The 17,725-nt window shown below is 40.8% G+C and overlaps 1 protein-coding gene across 1 annotated transcript; it reads right to left on the bottom strand.

Annotated features, from left to right (window-relative positions):
* Positions 1-1,490: 1,490 nt before the first annotated feature.
* si:ch211-11n16.2 (zinc finger FYVE domain-containing protein 1) lies at positions 1,491-13,825 on the bottom strand. Its single transcript, XM_047392413.1, has 12 exons — positions 13,441-13,825; positions 12,554-12,835; positions 9,117-9,339; positions 8,814-9,031; positions 8,550-8,656; positions 7,069-7,177; positions 6,883-6,980; positions 6,667-6,784; positions 6,305-6,475; positions 3,877-4,069; positions 3,671-3,769; positions 1,491-2,908 (listed from the first exon to the last, which is right to left on the bottom strand). Exons 1-12 carry the CDS (start codon positions 13,555-13,557, stop codon positions 2,676-2,678), a joined length of 1,968 nt encoding a protein of 655 aa, XP_047248369.1. The 5' UTR covers positions 13,558-13,825; the 3' UTR covers positions 1,491-2,675.
* Positions 13,826-17,725: the final 3,900 nt, after the last annotated feature.

The following is a 17,725-nucleotide window of genomic DNA, read 5'->3' as shown; positions in this document are numbered from 1 at the left end:
GGCCTGTCAGTTTAGGTTGACAGCCGTGTCTTGGTAGGTTTACAGTTGTCTCATACATTAAAAAAGAAATGTAGATTGTTTTTTAATCTTGTTTTATGCCCAAATGCTGCTTAAAACCTCTAAAAGGCAGTGGTTGCACTGGATGTATTCAGTGGTATCAGACTAAAGGGGGCTGAATACAAATGTATGCCACAGTTCCAAATGTGATCTTTGAAAAGCTTTGAAAACCAGGCAACTATGCACTATGTGTGTTCAGTCTATCATATAAAATGCCAATAAAATATGCTAAAGTTTGTGGCCATACTGTGACAAAAATGTGAGAAAGGTTCAACGACACTACTTTTGCAAGACCTTGGATGCATTAAAGGAAGAGATGCAGGTCAAACAATGTAAAACGATCAAACTTTTTAAATCACAAATGGGATAAAGCTTTCCTTGTGGTGTATTTTGTAAAGACAGCTCTTCAACTGTTAATCCAAAGTGAATCAAACCTACTGCCAAAACCAAACCAAACGAGTCACTAACTGAGCTGACTCAATAACGACCATAGATCGTTTGAACATACAGTTACACAATATCACCAGAAGAGGACGCTTGATCAAATAGTCAGATGGTTGTTATATAAACATAATCTATGCATCAGCTGGTTTGAAATGCATTAGTCTGCCAAGCTGTGATTCAGTGTCAGGGAGCCATACTTTATATTCAACTAATCTGGACATAAGCATAACATCTGACTTCCCTCTGGGATCATGACAGTATTTTTGAACTGAATTTTCTATAGATGACCATTGACCAAGTCTGTCTGTGTTTAATCCTGTCTCTCCCCTAGAAAACACAAATGAAGGAGCTATTGCTGGGACTATTTAGATGTACTCGGGTATAGCATCCATTGATTTCACTTCTGGCCCAGAGCTTACGTGTTTAGCAGGGTTTCTCTCATAAATGAAGCCACTGAAGGAACTATTGCTTTTGTCACGTGTACTTTTCTTTAACATAGAAAGTACTTTTGGATCAGTACCTTTGTTTTGTTTTTTGGGGAGTTTTGTGTGTTTTCTCAAACCCAACCCCCAGTAGGTTGCGGCAAATTCTGCAGGAAGGTTCTGCTGGAGGATTTTTCCTGTTAAAGAGGAGTTTCCCGGTCCACTGTTGCAACATGCGTGCTCAGTATTAGAAACTGCTGCAAAGTTGATCTCCCAAATGTCCGGCCACATGATCATTCAGAGGGAGAAATTGCTGCAAATCATGGATTCGAAGCAAATTTTTCCTTTAGAAAGAAAACTTTTTTATCAATTGGAATAAAAAACCCAAATTGACAACATTGTAATGGGATTGAACTGGAATGTATGTCATTGACTTGGAGTCTGTAATTGGACTGAATTAACTGTATATTTCTGCATTTAAACTGGATCCACTTGTCAAGTCCCCAAAGAGGACGTGTGTAGTGAATCGGCACTAAACAAATAAAGTAAATCGAATTAAGGAGAAAATGTTTTTCTTGTCTTTATTTGGTTGATGCCATTTTATTTAAAATCAAAGTCAAGAGTTTCAATTGCCAGAATTGAATAAAAACTGTATTTTTACACGCTAGAGAAAACTAAAGCATGAACATGTGACACAAAAAGCTGTAGGTTTTCAATCAAACTTGTAATGTCAATGTTATATTTATACATGTGATTACATGAGATTGCTTCACTGGTTTAGTGCAGCTGCATCATCTTTCTGAGGAGAAGTAAATCTACCCTAGTACTCAGGGTGTTTTTACCCACTGGAATGTCTAAATATGCTAAAATATTGATTTCACTCTCATCACCTTCCACAATATAGCCAATAGAGCTGTAAATGTGTTTGATGATCAAGGCTATAAGTGAAAAGAAATTCCATAACTAAGCACAAATGATGTTTAATTGAGTAGTAATATACCCATGAAGGCACATGCTGTAGCAGATCATTCATTTTAAATCACAACACCCCAAGCTCTATTTCTCTAACTCAAAGATTTTCATTTATAATAAAAGAAAACACACAATCTCTGCTCTCCTAGTCTGTGCAAATAAATCAAACGAGAGACCAAGACAACGCTTTCTGTGGATTTAGGGAATTTAAAAATGTCCATCAAACAATTAAACATCCCTTTGACTTGTTCTCACGTTATTTGAGCTAGTTTTTAATTCCAGATAAGGTTGAGCAGCCTGCTGCAGGAAGGGTGAAAACAACAATCTAAAGAGATGTTAAGAGTTTAAGTTCTGCTGTGACTTAATGAGAACCGAGGAGATGAATGTCTTACATCTTAAAAACAGTCTGTTAAAAGGAAAACGTCCAGTTTGTTTCTGATCCAGTTCACCTCGGAGCTGTTTGACTGATGGTTGGGGCTGCAGTAGAAGTGATCTGTGGCTGGAATTACGTCTCATAACTGATCCAGAATCAGTTTGTACAATAAACGCAGATATAGCAAAGTAGATATGTCAGGGCTGACAGTTTACACCCCTCACAGTGTTCATACCAAGCCTCTATGGTTCCCCTTTACTGCCCATGAAAGGAAAGATGGTTCCAGTTTAGTCTCTTGGTGCTGTTGGGTCGATCCCTCTTTGTTTCTTGGAGCGGCGGTGTTGGGATTTATGGTGCTGAGTGGGACTACCTGAGGAAAACTGAAACGTTTTTCTGACTGGTGGCGGTTACAGAGTGTCGGTGCGGGCGAAGCAGCCGTCGCACACCCTGACCGGGTGGTCCCAGCCACGGGAGGGCACTGGTTTTATGTGAGTGGAGCATGGGCCGCATACCCCCTGCCCACAGGCCCTGCAGTGGTGCTTAGACATGGCTGGAGTGAAGGTCTTCGAGCACTGATGGCACTGGGTGATGTTGTGGTCCGGGACCCAGTAGTCTGGCCGAGCCACGTCCTTAACAAAAGCTGAGGAGAGAATAGCAAAACAAATTCAACGTTCATGGATTTCAGCTGGAATTATTTCTGTTCATTCAAAAATGTATCTGACCTGGACAAATTGTGACATGATTAGTCCCACTTAACAGCAGATGGAGATCGTGTTCAGTCTATGGACTTTTTCATGTTTTGTCAAGCAACAAAACACAAATTTCAATGTACTTCAGTGGGATTTCATGTGACGCAAACACAAAATAGTAGATACTTGTAAATTAGATAAAGACCAAAGACAAAATTGAACTTTTTCATCACAAATGTGAAAAATATTCACGGTATTTGAATACCTCAGCACTGCAGAAGTTACTGGGCTTGATTCACTTGACGGTCATTTTGTTCTACTGGAACAGACTATTGTCACCGACCTAGATCCCGAGGAACAACAGTGGCTGCTTCCGCAGCTCTCAGGTTGTAAGTGAATATTCATATATCCCAGAATTCCTGGTCTGTGCCCCCCATGTGATTTGGAGATACATTCTTTCAGGTTAACAAATAAAAGGTTAAAGTTTTGCCAATCTTATTTTGTTAATTGTGTATCTTTGGTTCTCCAGACATTGTGCATCTGCATCATATAAAACTTTCTAAAACAGGGCTAACAGAGACCAGATTGCCCATTAAATCCCACACACAAAATAAAATGAAGATATGAGATTTACTGACCTGTCCAGTGTTGTACAAGTCCCTTCTAATATCACCTAAGACACTATGCATTGAGAAAGAGGTAGCAGGACTCACAACGCGGATAGTCCAAAGCTGTGGTGACCATATCCACTGTAGACTGGGCCACCTCCGTCACCCTGCGAGCTATCAGACCACGAGGCTCCACTTTACACACTAATGAAAAGCAAAAGTACATTCCAAGGATCACAAACGGTGTCATCATCAGGTAACCTAGTTGTAGTTCCAGTATAAGACTCACTGATAGGCTGCATGGTTCTTACCCTGGCTGTTGGTGTCAGGAGGTCCTCCCTGCCTGTAGCAGGTCTTACACACTCGGACAGGACTGCTGCCCCAGCCCCTCTCAGGCACCGGCATCCTGTGGCTGGAGCACGGGTGACAGAAACCCTCGCCGCATGATCGACAGTGATGCTTCCTCTCTGCCTCCTCAAACTCCTTCTGACACCCATAACAGGCCTGAAGAAAAGGAGCAAGATATAGACGGACATGCATTGATATTATCAGTGTGAAATAACCCATTAAAGCAACACTTGCTGCAGGTCACATCATTTAGGACGTACATTGCTGAGCACATTTGTTGGCAACCTCTAATAAAGATGTGCAAACACCCTTAAAAGAAATGAATCTGTTGCAGCAACATAACTTTACAGTGAAAAACATAGAAACATCCTAACAACGTTTGTGGATGCATTCCAGGAAGAATGTTAAGGAATGACATAAATATTAGGAAAGGATAATTAAAGAATAATTGTTTTCAACAAAACTCCTGGTGGCACATTTGTTGGTCCTCCTAACAATCTCCTTAAAATAAATATGACCGAGGCACTTTTTTAATTTATAAATGACATTCTTATAGTAATCAGAGATTCTGGAACCTTCTAATTAGACTTTCTGTTTCCTTGGTGAAGACATATGACATAATACAGATTTATTTTAGCCCCTGATCACAAGGCTGCACAAAGAACCACATTTATTGTGTGTAACGGTACACAGGAAATCACGGTTCATTACATGTTCGGGTTTTAAGGTCATGGTTTGGTATGTTTTCGGTACGCTTCAATCAGGAAAAAAGAAATAAAAAGGTATGGTTATTTTTTTACTACATTCAGTGGTAATAGAAATTAGGGATGGACGATATATTGGCCATGGTGTTAGATATCGGTATCAGCCGGTGTTATATAAGTAACCGATATTTATTACCATTTTGTTGCTGTGTGTGTTTCTGGAGAGGAAGGGGAGGGGTTGGCTATGTGGTATTTGTTTGGTCATGTGACAGCGATGGTGATGCAGTGAGGACTGTAGGATGTTTAACTGTGTCGTCGTTTTTTCACGGTGTTGAAAGGCTATTAAGATGTATATGATATATAATATCAGTAAATATTGGTTATGGGCCATAACAGTGATATTAATATGGGATATTGGTATCGGCCTGAATTTTTATATCGGTGCATCCCTAATAAAAAGTTTTTTTAATTTCTAAAATTTGATTTCATTATGTTCTGAAACTTAAACAAGACTGAGCCCATGTTTGAAAATAAAGCATGTTTAAATCACTATGGAGTTGTTTTGATATTTCAATAGTGTAACAGTTGTACCTGAATGCAGCATGGCAGCTGTTGGCAAAATCTCCTCTGATCAAAGATTTGCATTTTATACATGTACAGAGATTAAAGTGATTGGCTGCTATACAGACGGCCATTTTGACATCAGCTGATTTTTCTCCAGTTTCTGTGATGTTTCCATTTAGTCTGACGTTGTTTCAGGAGAAGAATTCAGTTCAGTCCAGAGCGAGCGACATACCTTATTGCTGCTGAAAGATGTGTACTCTGACATAAAGTTTTGATTCCTTTCTCCACTGAGAAGCCTTAACATTCTCAAACAGCAGAGTTAGCGATGGCTGGGAATCCGCTCTGTTTTGTCTTGGTGTCACTTTTTAAAGCTGCGCTACAAAACGTTGCATTGCGCACTTAGCTCCACATAAACATTCTGCATGTGATCAGGTATAAAACAGGCTGTATTCGTTCGGTACACGTGCGTACAGAACTGACTGGCCTGTACTAAATATGTTCTTTAGAAAAACGTGTACCATAACATCCCTAATATTTATGTCATCCCCTTGCCTGGGGAGCAGGTTAATAAGCAAGGTTAAAAATCCAATTTCACTGTTAGAAAACTGCAGCAAAGAGTGGTCACCAAGTCTCCATAACGAGCGCTACATGATATCTACATGTGAACCGGCTGAATGATGCCAGAAAATGACTTATCTTTCCAACCATCAAACTCCACTGGGACTTTACTGGCACCATATGGTTTTGTCTGATGAGACCAAGCATGACACAGCATCATCCCAACTAAGTATGGTACAGGACCCGTGTTGCTGTGGGCTCGTTTCTCTTCCAAATGCTCTGGGAACCTTGTTAGAGTGCATGGAATCATGAACTCTTTATACCAGACGAATGAAAATAAAACTCTGCAGGCTGAGCTGAGGAAAGCAGAGCATAAGAAAGGATCTAGTAGCAGAGACGATCTCAACGTGCAATTTTTCTACATTGAATAAACATTTTAATTTATGCCACAGCAAAAAACAATAAATGTACTTTAAGGCTTGTTACACATCTCTACCAGGGGCGCCAACAAATGTGACCAGAACCGTGTTTCTCTTTTATCTCTGCTTTAGTTCTTCATACTCACAGTGATCTCTGCGTTAGGTCTCCAGTATGGAGGAGCCACCTGGTCAGTGAGCCAGGCTGTGACCGCTTTGGTGGGGCCGGTCCCATACTCAGACACTGACTGGATCACATAGTTCATCCCGTCCAGGACCCTCTGAGCTGCGTTCCGGTGGTTGGTCAGAAAGGTGTCGGACTAAAAGAAGACGCAGGAATCCGACATTGAGGAAGAGCACCATGTCAAAATATGTCTGGATTGTTAAATCTGCTCTATGGCACCTTTTTGTTGATTACAGATTAAAATATGGTGAACATAAACTGGAGAAATTCTACTATTGTTTTAATTATGGATGCCTTAATATTTGTCAGATAAGATCATTATCTCACATCCTCCCAGACGTGTTTGACCTCGGACCGTGCCACCCCACTCTCAGGGTCCTGGTTGCCCATCCAGTGCTGCCTGCTCCTGTAGATTACGCCACAGCTAGCGCACTCCAACACATATCTAAATTAAGAGACGAAGGCAAACAGGAAGAAATAATCAGAAACTAACTGTCTGAAAAGCAGAGAAAGTAGTGTGACTCTGTGTGTGTATCTGCTTACCCTGACCAGGCGTACTTGGCCAGCCCAAACCACGGGTTGTCAGAGGAAGCTGAGGTTTTGGGCACAACAATCACCTCTCTGCCGCCTTCATAGCACCGCTGGAGATATAATAAAGTTAAACAGAAAGCAGGTAAACAAACTAGGCCTCCTAGAGACTGGAAGAACAGACGATCGCTGTGGACTTACTTTACAGATGAGGACCTTGTTGTTGTACTGATGTGCAAACTGGCAGAGTCCATCTGCCATGTGGGGGACCCGGTCTCTTAGATGATTCATGCCGTTTTTACAACGGATGCTATAGATAGATAAAACTTTAGAGTAAATTAGAAGGGCATTTCTGTTTAAATGTTTTATTTTGTCCACTTGGCTCAACATTATGGTTTAATGAGGCTTTACAAGGGGAAGCCAAAAGGAAAATCATAAGAACAATTGTCAGGATTTATGAGATTTTTATAAATAAAACTTTCATGTGGACAATACCTACAGCTGACCTTTATCCAATTTCTAATTTATTGGAGTCAGAACTACAACTAATAAAATAAGGGATTTCACGCTTTCTTTACACTCACTCTCCACGTCTGAAAACGTCTTGTCGCCAAAAGGTTTAAGTTTAAGTTTTCATAGTGACACTTTGCTTTGATTCTTTGTTGCTACAGAGAGGAGCCAGACTAAATGCAATGAATGGCAACATTAATACAATTTGACAAAACTTAGTTGCATTGTGTTTTAGCCCCGCCACAAAATGACCTGCTGCCATCATTTAATGCTGCCATCGTCAGCTCACAGGAACGGAGCAGAACAGTGGCTTCAAAATGGACTGGTGCCTGAAATCGTTCTTCTATTGTCCTTAATGGTTACCATCAAGGAAACGTGTGGTCATTATTGCTTTGAATCAAAAGAGCTTCATCAGCAATGATGTTGCTTCTAGCAGGAGTACACCCAAAAAAATGGTTTCTCAAATCATCCAGAAATGTCAGGAGAGAGGTTCTAAGATTGTGACGAAAGGCTCAACTAGCTCAAGAACCTCCAGTTAGTGCCAGGAATACCTCCTAATAAGGATTAAGATAAGGAATGGCCACCAGTGAAGAGCTTGCTCAGTTATGGGTTGTTGGGTGAGGCGGAGACCTATGGATGCTGGCCTGGGGTCGACATCCAACCACCTCGTTGCTGCTAATGGACAAACCGACACTCTGCAGAAAGGACCAGGATTGGACTGCACAGGACTGGAGGAAGATTCATTTCCTCAATGTAGCCCTCTTGAGACTGTTTTGGGGTCATGTGAGAGGTCTCCTCGCGTTCAAGAGAGTGGACTCACATAATTTTGCCAAATAAAAAAAAAACACTGACATTGATAAAGAACAGGATCTAAACACCCATCAACGGCGCCTGTGCCGAAAGGTCCAGGAGGAATTTGGGGATAAACGATACTTTTTCCAGCATGATGGAGAAAAAATTCAAAAGGTGAAAATAAGAACCGAGTGTCTCAGGGACCCAAACATTTGAGGACTGGAAAGTCCCCAAATTCTAATCCCATTGAGAAACTACTGAAACTTTGCCTAAATCTGCTCCGGTTTATAATAAAATAACTGAAAACCAATGAAATGTTTATCCTTGAACTTCAGTGAACTCTAGAAAGCAGTGAAGTTTACGGCTGTAGACCATCTTACTTGCAGCTGAGGCACACAGAGGAGCAGGTGAAGTACTCGTCAGGGAAGAAGGAGTACAGCATCATCTTATTATCAGATAGCTCCCCACAGAAACGCTCACTCAGAGCCTGGGAAACATAAAGGGGAAAAATCTCAGAGGTAGAAAAAGTGGAAATAAAAATATGATGAAAGCTTAAACAGAAATTGAGGAGAAACTACCCAGAGGAATAATTCAAACCTGCAAACTTTCTGATTTATCTGTTAAAGTTCGCTAAAACCACTCACTTCCAGAGCATGAAACACGATCCCCGGCTGCCGGGCGGAGCGTGTGTGAGTGTTATTCACTTGCTGCCTGACGGCCTCCAGCAGCTTGCTGTAATCCGTGGGGGGAGTGATGGTCTGGGTGCCAACGTACTGGACCGAGCTGAAGGCCTCTGTCCCCAAACTCAGGTCATGGAAGCGCTTCTGAAGGAGAGTGTCGGCATAACCGGGCCCCTTCGAATCTACATCAGGAAAGAAAGATGATGATCTTTAAAAAGTGAACTGGAACCAAAAGTTACAAAAGCAACTCGCTAAGTAGCCTCTTACCGTGGCCCAGCAGCTGTGTGTGTGTAGTCTCCTGAAAGACGATGACCGAAGGCCCGAGAGAGGACAGGGGGACGTCCAGGCCACACCGACTGGACAGGGCCTTCAGCTCTCGGGTGAAGTGCTTCAGGTAGGCCCTCGACGCACTGCTCAGGAACTGGAACATGTCGTTATGGAGGCGCTCTGCCCGTGTGCGATAGACTACGATATCAGACACGGCCAAAACCTGGCAAACACAAGAGAACATGTGTGTTCACCTAGTAACGGAACAGCTTGCTTGGCAGTCACTGAAGAAACAGGAAGACACGTCTTTATTGCAATTCAGGAATCAGAAAAGACAAATAAGGAATATCAATAAAAAGAACAAACTACAGCGTTTCTGCTACCGTTGTCCAAGCTGGGCGTTCCCTCCGGCAACAGGACCTCCCGCCCCCTCTAGTAGTAAATTATCAAACGTCTGGACGTGTTCACGTGTTATCAATTTACCGCGGCAGGAGAGGAACTATATCGTTTCCAAGTTATGGCGGAGGAGCACGCCTATTGAAGTCTTGATGTAAGGTTGTGGCGTTTCCCGCTCTGTCGCTTCCATGTTAAACACACGTGCATCAGGAGGAAGTGAACAAACCAAGTCAAACTGAATGTCAGAGACTGTAAATTGTTCATATTCATTTGCTATGGTTCCTTATTCACTTATTTAAACATCCAATTAACTATTACACCACAATAAACATGTATTTACTTTAGGATATTGCCATTAATGAGCATCTTATCTTGTTTGAACTGTTTGCAAACCAGATGTTATTACACTTGTGTTCATATTGAAGTACTTTAAAAGTACAAAACACAACTTTCATGGCTGATTTTTGCACATAGCAGTGATATTAATCCTGAATAAGAGTTTTAATAGTTATCCAGCACCAATAGATAAAGATGAAGACATAGATTAATACAGCTAGACAGATGGAGAGAAACAGATAAATATGGAAAGACAAAGATAAATATATGGATGTAACACTAAACCGTTTCCTGGAACCTGAAGTTTCTTTAACAACATAGACTAAATAAATCTGTTGATTTTGTAAAAATATAACCTACAGACAACATTACGTCAGAGGAGACTAGAATATATCAAAGTGTAAGGATTATGATTATTGATTAATTAATATTTATCAAAAATTATAATTAAAAATGATGATTCAATAAAATAATTTCTTAACCAAAAATCATTGCTTACGAATAGAAATCAGAGATGTCCTCTGGTGTTGTGATTATGGGCTCATAGCCCTTAATAATTACAATTAGTTAATTATCATTAATAACTGATAATTATTAACCAAAACCACACTAGATGTCACTGTTTAATCAACCGCTTCACCGTAGGTGGGGGAACTTTGACCTTAGATAAATCACTCTTGCTCAAAATAAACACAAACGCTTCTCTTTATCTACGTGAATATTTATTAAATCAACAGCCCTGATACACCTCGCTATTCTGATTCAATAATCTTCACCTAATCAAGTATGCAAAAATTCTACACAAAAGGGGTAAAATAACTAAACTAGATAAAACAACATGGAGTGTGTATGAAAGTCAAACCAGCAGTTTATGGGCAAAAATGGTAAAGAAGTAAAGCTTTGGGTTTACTTGAAATGTGGAACATGTAACCAGTAGACAGCAGTACGATCACATAGGCAGCCCCTTGGCCTCCACCAGCCTGCAGTCATAAAACCCCCAAAGCTGGAGCTCAGTGAAACACAAAGGGTCATAAAACTTTTAGGCGGCAACCAGTGGAAAAACACGAAGAGTGAAGACAATGGAACCGTGAGTTTTCCGCCATGAGGTTCTAACAGTCCAACTTTAAGTTCACCTGAGTCTGCGCTCAAGTGTTCAAACACAGTGAGACACACACAGCTTCAAAGCGCGGCGCCTTTTGGAGTCCAACAGCAATCAAAGTTTCAATAAGACATTGCATGCAAATACAACGTAGAACACATTGGACTATAAGTGGCAATTCTAAATCGCTCTAAAATCCTACTCTATCCTACCAAAGATATTTCTAATAGAAATAAAACAAAACGGGATGACTTGGTGTCCACTTCTCTGGAGCAGGGGGAGACGGGGGAGTTTGTTACGCGTCCGTAACAAACACAAAGACGGCCAGCCTTCCCCCTTTGGCAAAAGGAGAAAAATATGACGGACCGTCAGCAGCCGACTGGAACAAAAACAAAGAGGAAAATTTTGTCTCCTTGAAAAACCTCCGTGGGTTTTTCTTGAGTTGCGTGTCAAGTCCACGCCTTCAATAGGTAAAGTAAAAACCCACTGGTCTTCTTATCCCAGTAAGCTTTTGTGAGAATAAATGAAAGCCCACGTGAGTTTCTTCTCCAGAATGATGTTGTTTTATTGAAAGGTGATCCTTCATGCCATTCTGAGGTCTTACCACCAACTACTTATGCTCCAAGGGAGTGGCCTCACTCTAGAGGCTCGAAATATGGGATCACCCTGCATTTCCATTAACTATGACTAAGGATGGGTGCCTTTCACATTTGAATCGATACGGTAACGATGCCCGGTACCCGGGAATCGGTATCAGTACGCAACGGTACCAGTTTTTGGTACTTTTGTGAGTGTTTATGTGGTAATAAATTTGCTGGCTGCAGAGGACGAGTCACTAACGGATGCTGGCGTGCTGAATGCAGGAGTTGTAGCGGTGAGGCTGATGGTCTTACACTTCATATCACAAATACTGCATCGCATATTGAAAGGCGGAGCCATACTTTCGAGCGCTTTCTATCGACCATGCTTTGTTGACGGTACCAGCAGCTACTGATGTCATGATGCTCCTGTACGTGCAATGCTGTGTTCATGTCCGCCCGGCATGGAAACATCGCCCACTTTTCCACTCCCTCAGTGTCACAATGATGCGTTTAGCTACCAAAACATGGAACCGTTTGATTTTACGTGAATAGGTACGTATAAAAGTACCAAATTCGGTACAATCCCTAACTCTGCAGCTTCACTACTCCTGCAAAAAAAAAAAGGATCCCCACAACATGATGCTGCCACCACCATGTTTGACCATGGAGATGATGTGCAGTGTTAGTTCTCCTCCACATATAGCTGTTCTCAGCTGACCAGAGCACCAAGTTCCATATATCTGCAGCGCCCCCTACATGGTTAGGGGCAAACTTCTTATGGATTTCTTCTCACCATTTTTTTTAAAGGTCAGATTTGTGGAGTGAAAAATCTCGGTATCTTCTTCAGAGTTACTATGGGTCTCTTAGCTGCTTCTCTCATCAATGCTCTCCTCGCCTCACAGGTTTTTTTTTGTTTTGCTTTGTCATCAAAGCAACAAGGATGTTTGTATGTTTGTGTATTACCTTTGGCAGAAACAGTTTATTGATTTAAACCCTCAAGCCCAACTAGTAACCTCTTAAATTACCTTCAGAAGGAGACGCATTCTCTGGTTTTGATTGGCTGCTGCTCCCAACAGACCCTCTGTATCCAGAGCGATCAGGCTCAGAGTGGGATTGTAAGCGGCCCACACCCCCACCGTGCAGGAGCTGGGGGACTTGGAGGTGTAGAACACACTCTCGCCCCCAAACAGGATGTGGTTGAGAGTGTGGGACTTGCCATCGCCAGTGTTGCCAAAGATGGAGAGGACCTTGACTCCGGCGACATCCACGCAGCTGAGCCTCTCCACAAACTCAGCTTCATTTTGTACCTGGAGGAGGAGAGATGGGATTAAGCAGAAATCTGTGTCTGCACCGTTGATCATTTCATTTGCAGCTTGAGATCCCTGGCTCCCGTGATTACTTAATAAGACTGTGTGTGGGTGAGCAAGACTGGATCATTAAGACAAAACATAATAAGGAACCAGTTTGTCCAGTAATGGAGACTGAGCAGCTATATTTATCAGCAAAGTGCTGCTGAGTTTGAACGTGTTTAGATAAGTAAAAGTCCTTATCTGATGCACTTTGATCATCTGTAACAACAACACAAGATGATTCACCAGGTACTTTCCCTAATGATAGGTCAACATGCCTCTCCTTCATCTGCTGTTTAGATCTCATTCTACAGCATTATCTAAGGCTTACACATGATAAACAGCCGACTTCACGTAGCTGCATGTTTGAGTAAATGGCTGTAGAGAGCGAAAAGGTAGAACAAGCTAACTTTCCAAATCTAACAAGAATTGTTGAGTGTTCTAAAACCTATAAAAACATATTTCTATGTGCAGTAACTTGGGGTACGGGCCGACATTAGCGGGAGTGTTAGCTCCTCTTTAGCCAAACAGCTAACAGTTAGCATTAGCTCGGCTAACTTTACCTGCAGGTTTTCTTGTTCGTCCACCAGCAGGAAGCTCTGGGCCCCGTCCCTCAGCTGCTCCGGCTTCGCTGGGCCGATCGATAGACTCTCCATTTCCTTCATCAGTATTTCTGACATCGTCCTTTAAATATTCAAAACATATTGGACACGCCAGAAAGCAAAACGAAAGTTCAGCATGACTCTGTCAATCACAAGAGTCCCAGGGGCGCAAGCACCGTAAGGTATGACAAGTGAAACTATCATATAATGGGTAGGACGTTGAAAGCATACTTCCATCACGCTGTTCTTCTAAGTGAGAATTACAGTTTCAGCTTCTCAGAACACAATTTATCTCCACGATCGTGCAGGCATGAGAGGGTATAGAAAATAGATAGATGGATGGAATTGAGCTCTGAGGAGTGCTGTTTGGTTTTATGCTAAAACAACTTGCCACACTGGGAGTGGACGGATGATGCATCTGTGCACGCTGCATGAGCACCACCGTGTGGTCAAATACAGTATAACACCCAACTTTGCCATTCACAAAACTACAGAAACCAAGCAATAGCAACGCATGAAATTAGAAAAGGTGGCCCACATGTTTACTCCTAACTGACATATATTTTTAAAGATAGATCACTTAGCAATGCAGACAAAATGCAGTTTATATCTATATATTTGCTATAACATTCTCAAACATGTATATTCTATAAACGTTCCCCCCCAACACACAATTACAGCCACCTAAGCAAAATCAAAGTTTCCATTTAACCATCAGAGACTATTTTAGTAGAGCATGTGCTGTCATGTTAGAGCTGGTTGCTAATGTTCATTAAATATTTGTTAGCACTGATCTATAAATATCACATGTCACTGAATGGCTTCAGAGTGGCGCCACTGCTTCTAACATGACATAGAAAGAGAGGAAATCTGACATCAACTCTATATGTTAGACTTCACTGGGCTCTGTATGACTTTCCCTTCCTTCCTTCCTGATTATTACCCATTATTATTAAAATATTGGTTTGCAAGTTACATTAAATTAAATTGTCCACATTCATCATCCGGCCAGAAAACAAGTTAAAGAGGTCTCATGTGAGGAGGAATATGTACGGAGTCATGAAAAGTTTAGGAGAAGGTTTTGCTTGGGGCTAATCCTGTGCAGACACAAGTCTGAAAGAATTAATTACAGACCTAGACTCAAACCATCATCACTGATTAGTTAATAATTTAGGATGCTTCTTGCCAGACTTCATAGATAATGAACTAAAGCATGGTCAATCAACATGTCATCACTTAATATACACTGCCCAGCCACATTTGTTGGCCCTCCTGGTAAAGACCTGTAAAATGCCTTCGGAGAAATGTATCTTTTATTGCAGAACACAATCTCATCCTGAAAATTTGGCAAAGACCCATCCTTTATTTTAGGACATTTATTTAACAAGATAACCAGTGGTTATCTTGTTGGTATACCCCTTGAAATTACATGTAACTGAACATTTCTTTTTAAATTCATGCTTTACCTTTTATGTTGACAAGAGTTTTCAGGACCTTCTAATTAGTTACCCTTCACTTCCTGTTTCCCTGGGGTATCAATATGACGTGTCACAAAGGCCGATTCTTTTCAGCCTCTGGCCACTAGGCTGGCAGAAAAATCATATTTATTTTGCTATCTTCCACACTGATCAGGATGTTTAGGGAACTTAAAGATCTCCAGTGTCCACTGTTAGAGAACTGGAGCAAAGAGTATCTTTTTGGGGTCACCTAGTCTCCATAACAACAACTAGACATTATCTACGTGCCAACTGGTTGTTTGGGAGGCATGTCAGAAAATAAACTTCTCTGACCTACCATCACAAATATAAACATTTGGAGTTTGCTAATCTCTAAGGGGAATTTAACTGGAGCTGTGTGGTTTGGTAAGATGACAATGAGGATGAGCTTCTGGGCAACAAACACTCCATGTGAAACAAAGGATGATACCAAGTAAAAGAAGATGTTGTACTGGAAAGTGATTTATCATAGAAAAAACATACTGATAAATTGGTAAGCAAAATAGGAAGAGGCCTGGCAGTGATGTAAATGTGTTTCATACCTCTGATAAATCTCTTTTTTTTTTGTCTCAGTTAAATTACTGTTCATCTGTGGAGTCGGGGGTCTCGAGGGGCACGATACAAAAACTACAAACATTTTAAAATAAAACAGCTCGGTTCACACTCAGATCTGCTTTCAGAAGTAATGTTAATAAGATGCATATTAGATTGGTCTGGGTAAAGGTTGAATTCAAGTTTATTTTTAAAATGATCTCATTGTAAAACAATTTTATAAGTTCAAAGCAGCCATGGACAATATATCCTAAATTATTTTTTTAGTACTAATGGGAATAATTATCAAACCAGACATACAACCGAAGGTAGATTTACACAACCAGAAGTTCATCCTGATTCTTTGAGGAGGTCAGCCTCATTGATGGAAGACCTTACCCAAAGTCGTTATAGACATTTATCAGAACAATGAATTACGAAGAGTTTTGAGAAGGTATTTTCAAGAAAAAGGACCATCTTGAATGATTTTACCAATCCTATAATATTTCACATTGATTATGTATGTTTGATATGCAGTTTATTGTATATGTGCTGTATAAATGTATATACTATCTCTGTATATGTTAAACATTTATTTCATAACAGCGTTTATTTTATTATTGTTTTTGTTTTGATCTATGACCTTCATTTCTTTTTTAATCTATATTTGTTTTTGTTGTGTATTTTGTGTTGTTTAGTCTGAATGGATGGACTCCTGGAAGAGTAGCTGCAAGGAACTAAAGCTAATGGGGGTTGAAGTAAAAAGAAAAGAAATATGTGGAAAAGCTGCTCATGCACACTGTTTGGTATGGTGGAGGATCTGTGATGCTGTGGGCCTATTTCTCTTCCAAAGCCCCTGGTGACCTTGTTGGAGCACATGGCATCATGAACTCATGAAATATTGGGAGATTCAAAATAAAAATCTGGTGTACTCTCCTGGTAATCTGATTGTGGGACACTGGGTTTTTCTGTTGGAATATGATCCAAAACATACAGTATGGCTAGATCAACACAGGAATGGTTAATCAGACACAAAATCAAGCTATCTTCCATGGCCATCTCAGTCCCCAGACCTACATCCTACAGAAAAATCTGTGGATGAAAAGAACATAAGAGAGAACTGAGGTCTCTGGAAGATCTAGAGAGACTGTGCATAGTGGAATAGTCAAAGATCAGTGTCACATTTTATAGAAGAAGAATGCTGTCCTGTTGGTAAAAGGAGATTATAAGCAGCAGGAGTACTAACTATTGTGCCACCAACCAATGGTGGTTGTTGATATGGCCCATATTGGAAGTTGCTCAGGCCGGCAGGAGAAAGGGTGCAGCATTAGCACCAGATAATAAATAGAACACCTGTTTATAGCACACTGAAGATATTTTCCAGAGTTTTAATGCATGCGTAGTCAATAGGGATTTGGCGCCCACATGTCTTTAATAGATGCCCCTGCTTTTGCAGCTGAGAATGGGGAGACCAGGTGCTCTATGCATGAATGAACTTCATATATCCCACCTCAAAATGTCAGAGATTTCCCTGCATTCTAATTGCTTAGGGCAGTGGGGTGGGATATAGCAGAAGGAGAGGCTCTTCCATCCCACTATTCATTGAAGAAGCTGCACTGCCACGGGTGATTTTTGTATAAAAATAATTCTTTCTCTACAAAATGCCTGTTTTGCTACTTGAAAAAAAATATGGAATAAAATTAAAAGTGAAACTTGTCTAAATGTCTCAATGTGAGATCATGCTACTGAAATAAAAGATGATTTTATATTACATTTCACATATTTTTACCATTAGTGCCAGTAAATATCTTAATATTCTGTTAACGCCACTCAGGATTATTTAACACTTCAATATCTGTGTAATAGAAGTTTTCAGAGGGAACCTTACTGGTAGGTAATTACCTTCATTTGCATTCATATTTCTACCTCTTTTAATTAAAACCTACCTTGAAAGCTAAATGTATTCTCATAATCTAATTTATCACCGGATTAGACAGTTATATATTCACAGCCATCCATGCAACATACCTAAATGTTTTTTTTACCCCCTATATAAATTGGGATGGGGGATGGCTTTGCCCTTACAGGTCCGAGGCGGGCCTGTCGTCCACTGGCACTGCAATCCCCTCTGGTACTTGTAGTACCCACCGCTTCGTCGTGTGACAAGCAGACATGCGCCAAAAACTACACTTCCCTGAAGCTGTCACTGAGCGCTCCCG

Source organism: Girardinichthys multiradiatus, chromosome 18 (genome assembly GCF_021462225.1).
Source record: "Girardinichthys multiradiatus isolate DD_20200921_A chromosome 18, DD_fGirMul_XY1, whole genome shotgun sequence".
Lineage (NCBI taxonomy): Eukaryota > Metazoa > Chordata > Actinopteri > Cyprinodontiformes > Goodeidae > Girardinichthys > Girardinichthys multiradiatus.
This window is presented reverse-complemented; position numbering and strand designations above follow the sequence as displayed.